Source organism: Crinia signifera, chromosome 4 (assembly GCF_055691185.1).
Source record: "Crinia signifera chromosome 4, ASM5569118v1, whole genome shotgun sequence".
Taxonomy (NCBI): domain Eukaryota; kingdom Metazoa; phylum Chordata; class Amphibia; order Anura; family Myobatrachidae; genus Crinia; species Crinia signifera.
Window position 1 is genome coordinate 70159428 of NC_139220.1, and position 16838 is coordinate 70176265.

The 16838-nt window shown below is 40.9% G+C and overlaps 1 protein-coding gene across 2 annotated transcripts in view; it reads right to left on the reverse strand.

Annotated features, from left to right (window-relative positions):
• Positions 1-9307: 9307 nt before the first annotated feature.
• Positions 9308-16838, reverse strand: part of LOC146072340 (uncharacterized) — a 35559-nt gene continuing 28028 nt past the window's right edge. For both annotated transcript variants that reach the window (XR_014473072.1, XM_083179625.1), the window contains exons 3-4: positions 9513-9661; positions 9308-9432 (exon numbers count right to left, since the gene is read on the reverse strand). Coding sequence is in view for 1 of the 2 variants with exons in the window: in XM_083179625.1 (XP_083035751.1) it covers positions 9374-9432; positions 9513-9661 (208 nt within the window). In the remaining variant the exon portion in view is untranslated. The remainder of the gene's footprint in view (positions 9433-9512; positions 9662-16838) is intronic.

The following is a 16838-nucleotide window of genomic DNA, read 5'->3' on the forward strand; positions in this document are numbered from 1 at the left end:
CAACCTATAGAGAGTGATAAGAAGAAAAGGTTGCCCAAACCAACCATCCAACTACTAATCATTTATCTAGTGCAGTCTTTTAAATGTGAAACTTCTTGATTGTTTAGGGTTACTTATACACTTTCTCTCTCACCAAATCTTGACACAACTCCCTCCATGATATCATTGAACTGAGGCACCTTGTTATGCAAAATAATCTGACAAAATTAAGCAAACCCACACTTCAACCCCATTAATAATTGTTACTACTGTTGGTGCTCTCAGCACCTGTCCCTCAAAGCATCAGCGGAAGCCTCCAGGCATACTGTAGTTGCCAGATCATCCCTTTAATAAGCCCAAGATATATATTACACAGGTTCTTGACTACTTTTCAAACTTTTCAAATTTAATGACAGTTGGTATGAACTCTGTCACCTCCCAACCATACCAGCTGTCATTACATTTGAAAAGTTTGAAAAGTAGTCAAGAACCTGTGTAATATATATCTTGGGCTTATTAAAGGGATGATCTGGCAACTATGCCTCCAGGCTGTTTGTCCTGGTGTGCTCACATCAATGCTTGAGGGCAGTCCGCAGTGTGCCCACACACTGAGAGCCATTAGCGGGTTTCCTGTCAGTGAGCCCTGAGGAGAAGGTGATCCCGCGCTGTGCAGCCCTGCTGAGAAAGGACTGTGCCATTGTAGAGATAGCCTGTCCTGGGTCCTGACAGCTATCCCTGCCGGAGGTAGTGGTCAATCGCCACCAGAGCTCCTGCACATAGCGCCGCAGCACTACCCCCGAAGTCAGCCATCACAGACCTCCAGCTTCAAGTCAGCATGGCTATGCAGACTTCTCTTCAAGATAGACCTCCATATGTCCACTTCTTGCTACAGGATAAGGATAAGTACCTGCACTCATACACCTGCCTGTTATACGTCTGCTATATTCTGATACCTGTAAGTTAACCCTTGACTACCCTCTTAACTCTGTGCTCATTATTAATAAACCTACATTCCTGGTTAAGCCACCAAAAGTATGTCATCTAACAACACCACAAGCACTGCTATATACTCTGCCAACAGGTTATGGACCTAGACCCTGCATGCTTGGAATTTTAACCCCTAAAGTACACAAGTGATAGCACTGTATATAAAAGATCACACAGATAAGTTTGGAGTGACATTTTATAGAAGAGTTAATGAGATGTATAGCACAGGGCACATTATGAGCTTTGCTAAGCTAAAAGGTTCGGAGAACTAATCCACGTCGAAGTTCTCCATGAGGTGCAACTTAAGAGGGAAAAGTTATGGAAGGTCACGTTAGAGACAGGAGAAAGTCCAAACCCAGACGAGGTAGACAAAGCCATCAGAATGATAGGTATAGCTGTGGAGCAGCATGTCTATTCCTTAATTAGTGAGAAAGTGTCAGCTTAGGTGCGTATGAAGATAAAGGTCTGATGAGAAGGAGGCGCATGCTATATGGAACGGAGTTAAAGGGCCTGCAAACAAGAATGATTACATTGATAAAATCTTGTCGATAGCTCAGCAGTTAGCATCTGTGGGGGCACAGGTGTACAAGGAATAAGTAGCAATGGCGCTGCTGCAGAATTTGATGGCAGAATTTGACTAATCAGTAGTTACCTTAGAGTCAAATGACACCAAGCTAATGACTAATATTGTAAGAGCCAAGCTATTGCAGTTCCATTAGTGTATTACCGTAGAGACCATAGCTGAGGATTCTGCCTTGATCACAAAGGGCACAAAGTTTAAGAAGCACAAGTTCAAGTATTTTGTATGTCACAAGATAGGACATAAAGCTTCAGATTGCTGAATGAAAAATACAAGTGGTGTGCAGAAGCAGCATGGCAAGCAAGACGAGTCTGCACTAAATGTAGCAGACAGCCACAGGAAGGATTGCTGGTATGTGGACTTGGGAAACACTAAGCATTTTAGCTGCAATCAACATTGGTTCAATTCTTTAACACCATGTGCACCCGCTACAGTTAGAAGGATCGAGAACAGGGTCCTTACTGCATCTCAACCTGGGTCAATCACAGTATGTTTAAGAAATGGAGGAGAAACAGCTGTTACAGACATGCCAGATTTGGAAAGTAACCTCAATGCTATTATGTGTATTGGAAGAAAAAAGTTACAGAGTCAAGTTTAAAAAGTTTAGGTGTATGGTGCATAATTAAAAGAGAGACTGTAAGTGCTTCAGCAACCTGATGCAACAAATTGTATGTCCTGGACACAGGAATGTTCAGCAAGATGGCCTATGATGACAGAAAATCAATGGAGCTGTGGCAAAAACGATTAGGTCATATGGGATATGAAAACGTTGAAAACTGATGGATGCGATAGTAATAGGAATCACCGTGAGCAATGCTGAAAGACCTGTGTGTGAGCTGCATAAAAGGAAAGCAAGCTTGCAACCCATTTCCAAAGTCAGTCAGTAGAGCAGAGACACCGCTAGTGATTAGTGGCTACAGATACTTTATGACTCTCATCGATGACGCCACAAGAATGACGCACATGTACTTCATTAAAGAAAAAAGTGAAGTAGTCAGCAAAATAGTGGAGTACAAATCCTTAGTGGAGACTTAGACAGGTCTGAAGTTAAAGATCCTGAGATCATGAGATGCAGTATCTACAGTATTGTAATTTACCTAAAGAATTGAGCACCTACAGTCAGGGCCGGCGCTACCCACTCAGCAGAGGATGCAGTGCAGGGATGTGATGGGCAGTGCACTATGTAATATTTTTCTTCTTGACCTTTCTGCTACTTTTGACATTGTGGACCACCCTTTCCTTCTCCAAATCCTTCACTCTCTTGGTCTGTGTGATACTGCTCTCTCCTGGCTACGTCTATGACCTCTCCATCTCTGCCTCCTGTCATGACTGTACCTCCCCTGCAATTCCACTGACAGTATGTGTCCCCCAAGACTCTGTTCTTGGTCCTCTCCTTTTCTCTCTAAATACATCCTCTCTATGGGCCTTATTCTGGTCTGTGCGGCCGGAGCCGAATATGCGGCCAGGACCGTGCGTCCTAATCCCCGCCTTCTGCACGGATCGCTCACTCCGTCCGAATGCGGTAAGCCTCTGACCGCATGGAGCACGAGTGGATTTCTCATGTATACACCTCCTCCATCTTTGGGAACCTCCCCCATCATTCGATGGTCGCAGACCATCGAATGAAGGACCGAGTGGTCAGGCAGCTCCCGCGAGCTCAGACCACTCGGGCATTTCTCCGTGCAAAAGCAGGGATCTGGGCGGGCAGCTGACATCCGGCAATGTCATATGTCCGCCCCCTACACGTGCGTCACGGCCGCATTACCATATGTACGCCCAGCGTTTTCATGTGAACGCCCATGAAACGCAGGGCGTATGCATATGTTAATGAGGCCAAACAACCCTTCACGCCCCTCTCCTCCCCCTGTTCGTAGTGTAAACAATTCATGCGGAATTTATGTCCCATGTATGTCCCTTTCACACATGCGCAGATATGCCTCTGCACATGCGCAAACACAAAACATCGGCGGAACGAACGCACACGGACATATCCGCACCAACCAGAATAAGGGCCTATGTGAGCTCATTCACTGATTTGACTTCCAATATCACCTCTATGTGGATGATACTCAAATCTACCTTTCCTGAAATCTCCTCTCCTCGGATCTCCTCACTTGTATTTCCAGCTGTCTCTCTTCTATAAAAGAGAAAAAGGAAGAAGTAGCGTTAAACCAATTCAAAAGAACAATATTGAAAATAAATAGTGAAAATAAATAAGAAATTGAATAAAAAATGGATGGTCTTTACAAAATTTGAATAAGACATATGGTAAAGCATTACTATATAATAAAATATAGTAATGCTTTACCATATTTCTTATTAAAACTTTGTAAAGACCATCCAATTTGTATAAATTTTCTTTTAAGTATCGTTCTCTTTTGTATATGTATATGCAGGATTGACTACCCTGTTTCTAGTTTCTGAGAAGCTACCCATAATAAGTGCCCCTAGTTCCAACCCCCTTAGAGAGTTGGTTCGATATTTATTTTCCTTTGTCTCTCCGCTATCTCTTCTTGGATGTTCCATTGCTTTCTTAAACTAAACATGTCTAAGACTGATTATCTTCCCACCCTCCCGCATAACCCCACAATTTCACTATCCATTGATGGATCAACTATCTCCTCTAGCCACCAAGTATTAGGCCTTGTCATTATTCTTGATTCCTCTCTCTCCTTTAAACCACACTTCAACACCTCTAACAGTCATTTTGTTTTCCACCTCAAAAATATTTCCAGGATTAGACCCTATCTCACTGAAGGTGCTACAAAGACCCTTATCCACTCAATGGTCATCTCCATACTACTGTAATATCCTACTTTCTGGCCTCCCTGTAAAAAAACTCTCTCCATTCCTATCTATCCTCAATGCTGCTGCCTAGCTCATCTTCCTTTCCAAATGTACTATGTTAACCTCTTCTCTCTTACCAGCCTTACACTGGCTCCCCTTTCCCTTCAAAATACAATTCAAGCTCCTCACACTCACGTACAAAGCAATCACTCCCCAACCTACATATCTAATCTTATCTCTCTTTACACTACCACCCGCCCTCTTCGCTCCACAAATGCACATCGCCTCTCCTGCCAACTGGTTACTTCTGCCCATTCCCGCCTCCAAGATTTTGTCCGTTGTGCTGGGTACCTCTGGAACTTTCTACCTCTCCCTATCAGACTAACTACCTCCCTACAAAACTTTAAAAGGGCTCTCAAGACACACTTCTTCATTAAATATAACCATTTACCATCCTAACCTGTTTATGCTCACTTCTATCCCTGCTGTGTCACCCCAGTTTGTCTGCCCCTTCCCTTCAGAATTTAAGCTCTCACAAGCAGGGCCCTCTCTCCTCATGTGCTTCTCTAAGAATATATTTCTGCCACTTTTATAATTGCACCAGTATCCGCTCTGCAACAGTTTTATTTACCATGTACTCCTAATTTGCAGTTGCTTTTTTTTTTGCTCATCTATGTATTGGCAGGTGTTACAGAACCCTTGTGTTGCCATATAAATAAATTAATAATAATAGATACACTGTAGTAAGTTATTTGTTATTTTGCATTTGTCCCTTCAGGGAAATGTATTTGTCTTTCTCATTACTTCAGTGAAAGGCCATACTGTGCATTTGAGCAATAACAATCACACATACTATACTCACAAATCAAAACAAAAGATCCCACACCAGTGCAAAGCTCGCTTAAATGAAATCCTCTTCTCCCTATTCTTATAAATTATAGGAAAATATACTCCACTATAATTATTATGGAAGGTGGTACCCACTACTTATATATGGATCTGAAACACCCAAATAAAAAAAAGAAAGTATCTTTAGGGTGCACTGAGGTTCAAATAATAATTAAGAATTCACTTTTATTAGGTATCATAAAATATGGCTTCTTGTTTCAATATACATAAGCCTAAATAACGTCCTGGGTGAAATATTAAAATGTCCATGTCGACCTTAAGCTGTGGATCACAGCTTAAACTGTGGATCACAGTGTATACAATAAAATATGTTGTTCAGGCACTGCACTTAAAACAAATAACGTTCAGTAGGTGCCACCATTACAAATGAATGTGATTTTATTTATTCTACCTGATCTGAGGCCAGCTCGATGAGGGTTTGATCTTTCGTGACACTACTAATTGTCTGACAGTGACATTAGCGAGGTGGGGTTGGGATACCTTCAGGAGGCCTTCCCTGCTGAGGAGGTTGTGGAGGAGGTTGCAGAGTGTTTTGGTGAGGAGCTTGATGAGGTGGTTGCTGGTCAGGACACTTCTGGCAGTGGAAAGAAAGTACATATTGCCAAATTTAGTAATGAGGAGAATAGTGCCCTCATCTGTGTCCTCATTAATTTCCACAAACTCATGTTTGGCCTTGGAGCTAAAAAGGTCTCTACACATCGAAAAAATGCAATCTGGGAGAAAGCAAAGGATGCAGTGAATGCAGAGGGCAGTATATAGCGTTCACTTGACAACTGCAAAAAACTATTTTATGATATTAGGGGCGGGATGTACTAAGGGGAAAATGCATTTTCCTATGTATTAATACCACGCCACCACGTTACCGCATTGAAAGGTATCGCAACCTTTGGGTGGCGATACCCTATAGAAGCCTATGGGCTTCTTTTCGCCGACCGACGCCTCCGCCGCAAACCCGCCGACCCCCCCTCCACCTCCCTCTAGCTTACCTTAGTCCAGCTGGATGTATTTTAATACATCCTGCTCTAAGAGACTTGCTGTGAGAGTCCTTTCAGAGGTGAAATTCACTTTCTATGGATGGTGGCAGCCCTCATACCACCTGAACTAATTGATTCCCCTGGGGTAATTGACTCTGATGCTATACATGCTGCTGAGTATTATTGAGCACTTGTACTGAAGGACCAATGGTGTTGTGCATATGTCACTGTGCCATGTCATTGTACTATATACTTTAAGGAGATGCATTCCCAATAACAGCACAATTTATTTTCTTCCAGCAGCATCATGTTTATCTGCCACACTGTAGACACAGAAAGGGGTTTTGTTATTCGCACAGAACCCTCATTATGGTTGAGGAAATTGGGATGGACCCCCTTAAGTAATATTGAAAACTAGGTATGTTCCTTTAATTTCCATATACAGGAGGTGTGCTACCACTGGGCATAAACAAGATATATGAAACCAGAAGAAGAGAGAAGTATGTCACGGCGTGGTGCACCTAAGTGGACTTTGACAAATAAAAGTTAACTTTTATTGACTTTGTATAAAAAGAGCGAAATATAAAAACACACAAAACAAAAACAACATGAATGTGGTGTGTTAAAAAACGGCAGCTCACTCACTCAGCACAATTCGTTAGTAATACGTATATGTCTATTCTGTCGACAGGTGGTCCCTGTTGACACTTAATATATTAAATCAATTCTGATATCTCATGTAGAGGTGTCTAGACGGGGTTGTTTTGCCAATCAGGGGTGCAAGCACTGTGTATGGTCTTCCTGTATGGGTACAAGGGATTGTATGTACCCTGTAAACATAAATAAATAGATAGGCAAGAAGATTCCAATAATGGATTAATGGATATTGCTGCCAAGCAGAGAGGTGAATATTAGCAGTGTGCAATAGTTCTATATATTAGTGCAGATGTGTTTTGCCCTTTCAAGGTCTTACACGGTCAAGATCATATAGATAATTAGAAGGATAGGGTTAATTACCCTTGTTATCCCTTCAAAAGGGCAACAGTGATATTCAGCCTAAATTTACACTGTAGCCTTGTGTCTAGGCAGAGACCTTCTTACTGTACATATTCGTATACAGTTGGAAAAGCACTGTGTGTAATGGTGCTCATAAGTAAGTTGGTTAGATCGTTGTCCTACTGTGGATTACACTATGTAACAGTATCTATGCACTTTAATATGATGCTTCACCTTGTGGGCAGTTGATACAATGTGTAGAGTAGCAAGAGACAGTAGGAGTTTAATACATTGGAAAGTTATATTACACTTTAGTCCTCTGTCTGGGGAGGCCCTTTTATAAGGCACTGTTGAAAACGGTCAACACCAATGTCGACCAGTGAGTGATACACCTGTGTCGACCAGTAGGTGTTGTATAAGTGGCAGAATGTAAATCAGAGCCTGGGAATATTGTGCATAAGGGCACTGCTATCCGCAAAGATCAGCAGTTAGCTATATGCTAGTTCCCATGCTGGTCAATTAGTGGAGCCTGCTATTGGGTAGTTTTGATATAAACGGCGTTGACCCGGCTATAATCAGTGGTAATGCTGGTTATATGCAAATATATGCGGGTAAGCCATATAAATAGTGTAGCAGGCTTGTCCACTTATATGTACAGGTTAACAGAGTGCTCAAGAGTATCTGCTGAAATAAAGCAAGTATAGGAGCTGATTACAGACGTAGAGACCCCGCACGTGGCCGGGTGTAATAATATGTATCGTGGCGTCCCCAGAACCATGTATACTCTACATAGGTCAGTAGGAAGACTAGTGCAATCATACAGTGTGAAAGCTCACCATCTTATCAACACTCCTGTCGGGAAAAATACAGATCAACATACATTCCTAATGTGGCGAGTGAGTGAGCATGCCGCTAGCCGGAGCGCGCTTCGCTTGCAGCTTTTTCAAGGCCAAACCTTGACAGTTTCCTCAGAAGATATGGAAGATATATCTTCTGACGAAACTGTCAGATCCCTATGACACAGAAACGCATAAAGACTGGAATACATCTTTCCCAATTCGACAATCTCCTGCTACATCTCTGATTTCCAATTCATAAGTTGATACCCATGGAGCCGGCTCCTCTAAACCAGAGGGAGACCTGCGGCGATCCCTCTGTGTTAACCCAACTTCAGGACGCCGAGAGCAGCAGCAGGGTATTGGAAGCTAAACAAGTGAGTGTTTGTGGCTGGGGAGAAGTCACTCCCGGCGTCGGCGCCTGTACTACAGTGCTACGCCGATAGAAGCGACTGACCTGTACACCTCCAGCCGCACTGTCATCTCCTCTTTGTTCACACTCCCGGTGGTGGGTTAATTCCAACTACTGCACGCCGGTTGAGTTTCTTTAAAGCATCATCATTTAAAGCACCATCACTTACCACCCCAGCTGCATGGCTTAAAGTCCACCGGATTCACCAGTATCAAAGGTTACAAGGACTCAGTGTATATCATGGACATTTAATATTCAATTCATTCCCCAATAATTTAGTGACCTTTACTGCACACCATAAATCTAAAATTGGCTCTCCTTTTGTTTCATGGACATTCCATCTACCAACGAGAGTGCGTAAGAGCATTATTGGACATTAAGTTCACCTGCATGAAATTTAATTCCCATGAACATTTATCAATTTATATCGTGATAATCAGAGTATGATACCAGTTGTGTGATTTAATTGAGCTAAAGTACCTATATTGGTTTTATATATTTTTAATGTTATAGTGTAATTAATTGCTTTTTAATAAAGATACCACTGTGTGAACAATAGAGTGCGCTCTCCGAATTATTCTGAATAATTGCTATTTTTTACTAAAAGGGGATGTTAGGATTGTGAATTTTTTGTTTATTTCTTTTTGGGTGGGTGGATTTGGGGGGTGGTGGTTTTTGTGGGTGGATTGGATGGTTCTTGAAGTAAATGTTTCACAATTCAAATTGTTTCAAATAAATTAGCAAACCTTATCGTTCAAAACATTAACAATGTGACATTTGTTTTGTAAATAAATATATATTATAAGGTATATATTGTAGAAAAAAACATACATCAATATGCCCAACAAAAAATAACAACAACTGTTGTAAGGTCCACACAAAAAATGTTGTGCCATCCAACCAAAAGCTTCCATCAGGTCGCAGTAAACTGTTTTGCTGTGTTCATAACAGTGTTTTGAAGCAGTTTTTGATCTAACAAAATATAGAAGTAAACCCATTACTTGTTAATAATGGTCACAAGCAACGCAATACAATACTTAACACAAACTTACCTTCAAAACAGTAAAAGCTTGTGCAGGCAGCCTTGCTGGCCAGAAAACACCACTGCATGATCCACTTGTAATCATGGCCAAATGTGATGGCCATACCATATGTAGCAGACACAGCATACAAAGGTGGACAGATGGAAGGTGGTTTTAGGCTAAGATGAAGAAATTATGTTAGAAATAAATGGAATAAAAAACGTAATGAATACATTAATGAAGGTGGGGTAAATTTACCCAAAAGAAAAACACCATTTGCATCCCTACATACAGTTCACCAAGGTTTTTTATGCACATTAACAAGGTTAACATATACCGTAACTGTAACTGTAGTGGATTTGCTACGACAATTCCAATTTTAACTAGCATGTACACTGGTATCAGTTGGTATTTGCAAGGCCACCATTAGTCATAACACCATGGTTTTTAATATTTTTTTGGGCGTTGTGTCCAAATATATTCATAATTACTAATATATGCTGATAATGGAATAACAACTATATGTACTTCAGGGGCAGGCTGGGCCGGGGGGCAGGGTGCCATGTGCCCCCCAGGCCGCTCTATCAAGTACTGCTGCGGGCCGCCCGGTGGTCCAGCTTATTTTTTACCTCCTCCTCCTGTAGGCGGCACCGGCCGCGGCTTTCAGTATACCGCCCCAACTTCAAGAAAATTGCCGCCGTCCTCCTGCATGAGGACATTTCCAGGGACCGGGTAAATATGAGAGGGGCTGACTGATGCCGCATGAAGTGGCGTGGGGGAAGAGCCGGCGGGCGGAGGATGGAGGAAGCCTCTGTTATGTGACTTCTGACCTCAGGTAGTGCTGCTGATGCACGCAAGCCGCTGCCAGTAGTACAAGTTCAGTGTAGAGAGGGGGAAGCACTGCAGGGCCTGCTGTGCACCCAGCGGTCAGTTTGCCGGCAGTCAAAAGACAGATCCGTTATCCTATTATAGATATTCCTGACAGGGGCCCTGTAAGGGATCTTACCTTTTCCCACTACCCCCCAACCCTCTCCTCTAATGTCTAACCCTAACTCCCTGGCAGCTACGGAAGCTCTGCAGGTCCAAAATTAGCTACAAAGCAAACTTATAAGGCCATGCTGCCATGCATAGGCGGCTGTATCATAGTCAGTGAAACTTGCTTGAGCGAGTGACAGCCGAGCTCAATCAAGTATCTATGTATTATCAACTCCAGGCCTAAACTTTTTTTATTAATACATATTTATAAAAAAAAAAACTTCATTTAACGATGCGCTGTTACTTATGGGCCATTGCTCTGGATTTGCCCCCCAGGCTAAGAGTTGCCAGCAAGCCAGCCCCTGATGTACTAAGTACATGAAACAGCATTACTAGTGAAATGTTGTTAGCACAAAAAATGGACCATTCCTACTGCAGAAGTGTATGAAACTTACACACTCATCCGGGTTTGTTTATATGTCACAAAAGCATAATATAGTGCTTATATACACATTTTAAGTAAATTTACATTTATCGGTCAGTAGGGATGCTGCTATGAACAAGCAATGACAACTTTACTATAATATTTGAGATGGGTGTGATGTTCATACAACTGCATTCTTAAAAGGTAGCCCTTACTATTTATTTATTTATTATGTATTTACAGTTTCTTATAGAGTGCAGCATATTCCGTTGCGCTTTACAATTGGAAACAAAAGTGATTAAACAAACTGGGTAGATACAAACCTACATAGAGGTAGGAGGGCCTTGCTCACAAGCTTACAATCTATAGGGATAATAGGAGGGATACAGAATGATAGAATTCCAGAGCATGTCTGTCCCATCAAATTACAAGACAGTCCTGATGGGGTGCAATTAGATATAAATGCTACTGGAGGTTGTGTGGGGGTTCCTGAATATGATAAGCTTGCCTGAAGAGTTGAGTTTTCAGGGAACGCTTGAAAGTTTGGCTAGAGGGGGAAATTTACAAAGATAGGAGTTGTATTTCACATGGGATGTTGCTTTTTGCAAACAATCAGATCCTGTCTAATATCTTCCAGAGGGTGCTAAATAAATAAGAAGTATATTCTGATTGGTTACCCATAGCAACATTCCATGTGAAATACAACTCCCATTTTAGTAAGTTGCACCCCATATGCTTGTAAAGGAGTATATGAATGTTTCTCGATCATTACCATCTGGTAATGAACACAACATTAGAAATGTTAGCCATTAAGGTTGGTGTACTCACCACTGAAGGTACCCTGTATGAGTTGTTGACTTACCTCTATTCCCATTTCTGAACTCTATCTATCCCCAAATCTTACTACTTCCGATGTAGGCTGACTTTCCTCTCCATCCTCAATAAGTGGTAGCTGTTCCACACAGAGTTATGGAGAAAACAGCAGCACATCACAATTTTCGACATGTTTTCAGGCCGATACAACAACAGCCCACCAGACTTGTCAAGACACCTGGGGTGAAATGTAATAGGATGAGAGATTCAGAAAGTGAGAGATTTGGGAAGAAATCTCCAGTTTTTTTAAAGGGGCAATCATTTACACTGCAAAACCAGATTGATTTTGCAGTGTAAATGATTGCCGCTTTAAAAAAACTGGAGATTTCTCCCCAAATCTCTCACTTTCTGAATCTCTCATCCTATTACATTTCACCCCTGAACCTATATTTTAACAGGCCAAAACACCACTCTATCACACATCTGGTGAGCTGATGTGAACAATGAAAATTGTGATCTGCATCAGAATGTGGGATAGACAGTGGAGTCAGCAGCCAGAATAAACAGGGGAACAGGGGAAAAACAATGAATAACATTTAGTACAAATTAAAAACAACATTCTCCATAATTTTCACACACAACAATAGCAGGTTAAAATATGTGAAAAATGATACACACACACACTCATATAATTTTCAAAACCATTGCTGTGATATAGTATCCCTATAAGACTAGGCTAAAGCTGGCCATACATCAGAAAGATCGATCTTAAGATTGATTGCGCTCATGATTGTGTACAATTTCCCTTGAAATCCCCAGAAGTCCTTGGTGGTTTTTGGACACACAATCTACTCACAATCCATCATACAATCAGTCATACAATCCATCTGCTGCATGATTGTATGATTGTGTACACAAGATGTGCACACAATCTGCATACAATCCATCTTACAATCAATTGAGATTGTATGATTGGGTACAATATCTATCTGATGTATGGCCACCTTACAAAAGCCAATGGTTAAATGACTGCCAATCCACCATCTTGGATAAGGAACACAGACACCTGTACTTTTTGTGAAGTTTTGGCTACCTTTTTTGCCATCATCAGGATACCAACATAAAACAATGCTACCATAATATACCTTATCACATGTGCAATCAAACCACAATGGCAGTTTATCAGAAAATAGCATGCTGTTTCATCAATCAACCACAAGAGGGTGCTGTATCCATGTTTGTTGGTGTCATGAAAATTACTAGAGAGATTTCTATTAAGCATGCATTATTGTAATGAAAACTTTCAATTTATTTGCTTAAAATGTGGTGGTCATATTTCAGGTAACACAGACATAAAATTTGCAGATATAATTGATTCTGAGAAGTATAATTTTAATTTATATATATATAATCACCACCATCATATTTATATAGCACTCTATCTACAACAGCGCTCAAGGGTGTAAATTTACTAAGAAGGGAGTTCTATTGAAGATTGGATGTTGCCGATAGCAACCAATCAGATTTTACTTCTTATTTATTTAGCACCTTCTAGAAGACAATAGATATACTGTAACTGATCGGTTGCTATGTACAACATCCCATCTTTCAAGAACTCCCATCTTAGTATATTTACTCCTAGGGGCTTAAAATATAGAATTAACATAACACAGTACAGAAACAATGACGTCTAGAAAAGCCGTAAAATAGAGAGAGCTTGGATACGGTCACTAGGTCGACCTATTTAGGTTGACATGCATTGGGTCGACTACTGAAGGTCGACAACTGAAATAGGTTGACATGACTAAGGTTGACATGGTTGGAAGGTTGACAAAAGCATTAGGTCGACAATGGCCAGGTTCACAGTCAAAGGGGGACATTTACTAACACCACGAATACAAAAAGTCGTATGCATATTTCTCACTACGAATGGCTACGACTGACTACGCATGGTGAAGTCGTAGTAAAATTCGTGTTCCGGAGGATAATTTACTAATGTGGCGTATTTGTGGATTTCGTATTTTTCTATGTCGTATTGTGTCCTAGGTGTACGCTTGTTTTTTGCGTAAGGGATGTCGTGTTTTCGTGACGTATTTTGCATTATCGTAACTTTTCCACGTGGCGTATATAATATTACGACATTCGTAGCACATCTCTACATTTGTGACTAAACAAATACGAAAAATCGTAAATGAAACACGGTTTTTCGTAAATAATGTCACATGCCTGATTAGGTTAATGAAAGTAGATTATTGATTGGTGGTGTGTTTTGTAACTTGGGAGGGTTCTTACAAGCATATATAAGTGGTCTGCGCACCCAAACTCCTTGTGGGTGTAGTTTGGAGTCTGGAGGAGAGTGTTGGTGTGGAGAGTGCTGTTGTAAGGAGAGGCGTAGGTAATAAGTGATATCTGACTGAGTATTGTTGTGTAACTTGTCTAGTCTTACTGTTTGTCCTGTTCATTTTGAAGTGTGTACCTTTTATAGTTTTGTTTTTTCATTTGTGTCCCTAAGTCTATATTTGTGAGTGCTTGTTTGTGTGTGTGTTTGTGTGTGTGAGGGAAGGAGTTGGAGTGTGTTCAGTGTTGTTTGTCCTTATTTTTGATGGCTGACAGTGGTGGAAGTCATGAGGAGATGGGTGAGGTTGAGGAGGTGGGTGAAGTGATGGGAGAGTCGGAGGTGGATGAATATGTGCCTGCGGAGGGTAGAGAGGAGGATGATGATGATGATGGTGGTGAGACTGCTGCTACCTCTAAGCGTGGTAAATAGAAGAAGATACCCATGTTTACCACACAGGAGAGCTGTGCACTTGTGTGCACTATCCTGAACTACAGGATGCAGCTATTTTTAAAGCCAGTCTCTGCAAGACGGAAGGCAGCAATATGGCACGAGGCTGTGGAAGCTGTCAATGCTTTGGGCACCATTGTGCGCGACCTGTAGACTGGAAGTCCTATGAGCACAGCATGTGGATTATGGCGCCAAAAGATGTCCTCAGTCCCCCTGGGGTGATTGATTCCAATCCCCGTCATGCTGGTGAGTATGGATGCTCTATTGTGATAGTACTGTGATAGGTGTATGTGTAGTCCGATATGTGTACTTGCAGGCAGATATGTGTATTTGTAGTCCGAAATGTGCATGTATGTGTAGTCTGTGATTTTGTAGTTGGAAAATTTCGAGATTTCTACTCATGTTCCTTTTCTCCGTTAGAGTATAAGTATAATTATCTGGGATATTGCCAATATTCTGGAGAAATAAAGTAGCGCTTACCAATGAGAAATATTCAAAATGAAAAACATTTAATAGCAAATATAATAAACATAATTCATATATACATTAGAACAATAAAATGGTACCATATAATATGGGGGAAATAAAACCTCTCAAGGCCCTCAATAAGTGCCGATGTAATGGGAATAAAGGTGAATAGGATCCGCTCCTATTTATGCCGTCTAAGTACAGTCCCGAATGGAACGATGAAGTCCTTTTGGACTGGGAGTGTTAGGGGTTTTCCACTGGATTCGATAGTACACAAATAGATGAAGGTATAGTTACCACTGTGTATCCCTTTGGAGATTTGTATCCATATAGGACTGCTGTAGCAAGCTGTTTTCTCCGTTTGAAGGGAGGAGGTAGATGGATTTTCCTCCTGGATAGGAATCACGATGGATGTGGAAAACAAGGTGACAGTGTCCCGGACAAATAAGTTTCCAACAATAGGGATTGGAGACGGCTGGTTGGATCCTGGTGCATACAAAGTACCAATGGCAGTGAGGGGCTGTGAGAGGGAGCAGCTTCCAACGCGTTTCACTGCCTCTAGGGGCAGCTTTTTCAAGGATATGGATATTGCCAATATTCCGCTGTTAGTCTTTAACATCTTATTGTTTTTTTACTGTATATTTGTTTCACCGAAAGAAAGTGTACAGTTTTATACACTATTCACTAGGTTTACGTTTATTTGAAGTAGCACAACTTTGTTTCACTAATAATGTTTTTTTGTACACTGCAGCGTGATGCCCTGTCTGTAAGGACGTCATAGAGGTAACTCCCGGAAGTCTCAGAGGCATGGCATCGCTCCTGTACACTGTGAGAATGTCTATTTAATGTCTCAACATAACAAGAAACTGTTTGTTCATTGATTTTGCACAGCACATATGCTATTATGGTTTGATGTACGACCTGATGAAAAGACCGCATAGGTCTTGAAACGTCGTCAAATGGATTACATAAAGTTTTTATGATTACCACAATACAAAAGCACCATTAAAAACCCGTTTGAGTGCCGTCTCTTTTTTCATGGTTTCCCTACCAAGGATACATATGGGGGTCTACAGATATAAATAAACCCGCGGAAGGCACCTCGGTTTCAGTTGTCTTGTCCAGAGTGCCAAACAACATCCTAATTCAAGTGTATATATATATATACAAATGCAAAATCTATACAAAATCGTAGACAAATTCAATAAACCTAACTATAAGACAAAAATATTATATAACGAACTTACATTGCCTATGATCACCAGATTTCCATATAAATTTAGTACATAATTGTACGAACTTTCCACACTCTCTTTCCCCACCCCGTTGTCTCTTTATATTTTTGCAGTGCAACAAAAAACCCCTATAAAACGGCACTTTGTATCAGGATTGTGTTACAAGTCTTAAACGTATCCTTAAAGAAACAGTTTCCTTTTTTTTGCATAGGATACAAATCTCTCTTGAGATTTTGGACATTTTTAAATCTTGTTTTGTGTGTTCAGGACTTTTTAGATTTGTTACAAATAAAAGATATATGTTTTCAACCTTTATTTGGAACACAAAAATATTTTTTCACAAAAATATTTCTGCACATCAGACCAAGCGCCTGTGATCCCCCATCCACACCCCTTGTTTGTTCTTCAATATTACACAGCTAGAGGATTGTACTAGCAGGAGGAGGAAACAGGCTGCTGGGAAGGGCGCTCTTTGACCAAATTATACAAACCATATTGTATTGCTAAACATCCTAATTCAAGTGTATATATATATATACAAATGCAAAATCTATACAAAATCGTAGACAAATTCAATAAACCTAACTATAAGACAAAAATATTATATAACAAACTTACATTGCCTATGATCACCAGATTTCCATATAAATTTAGTA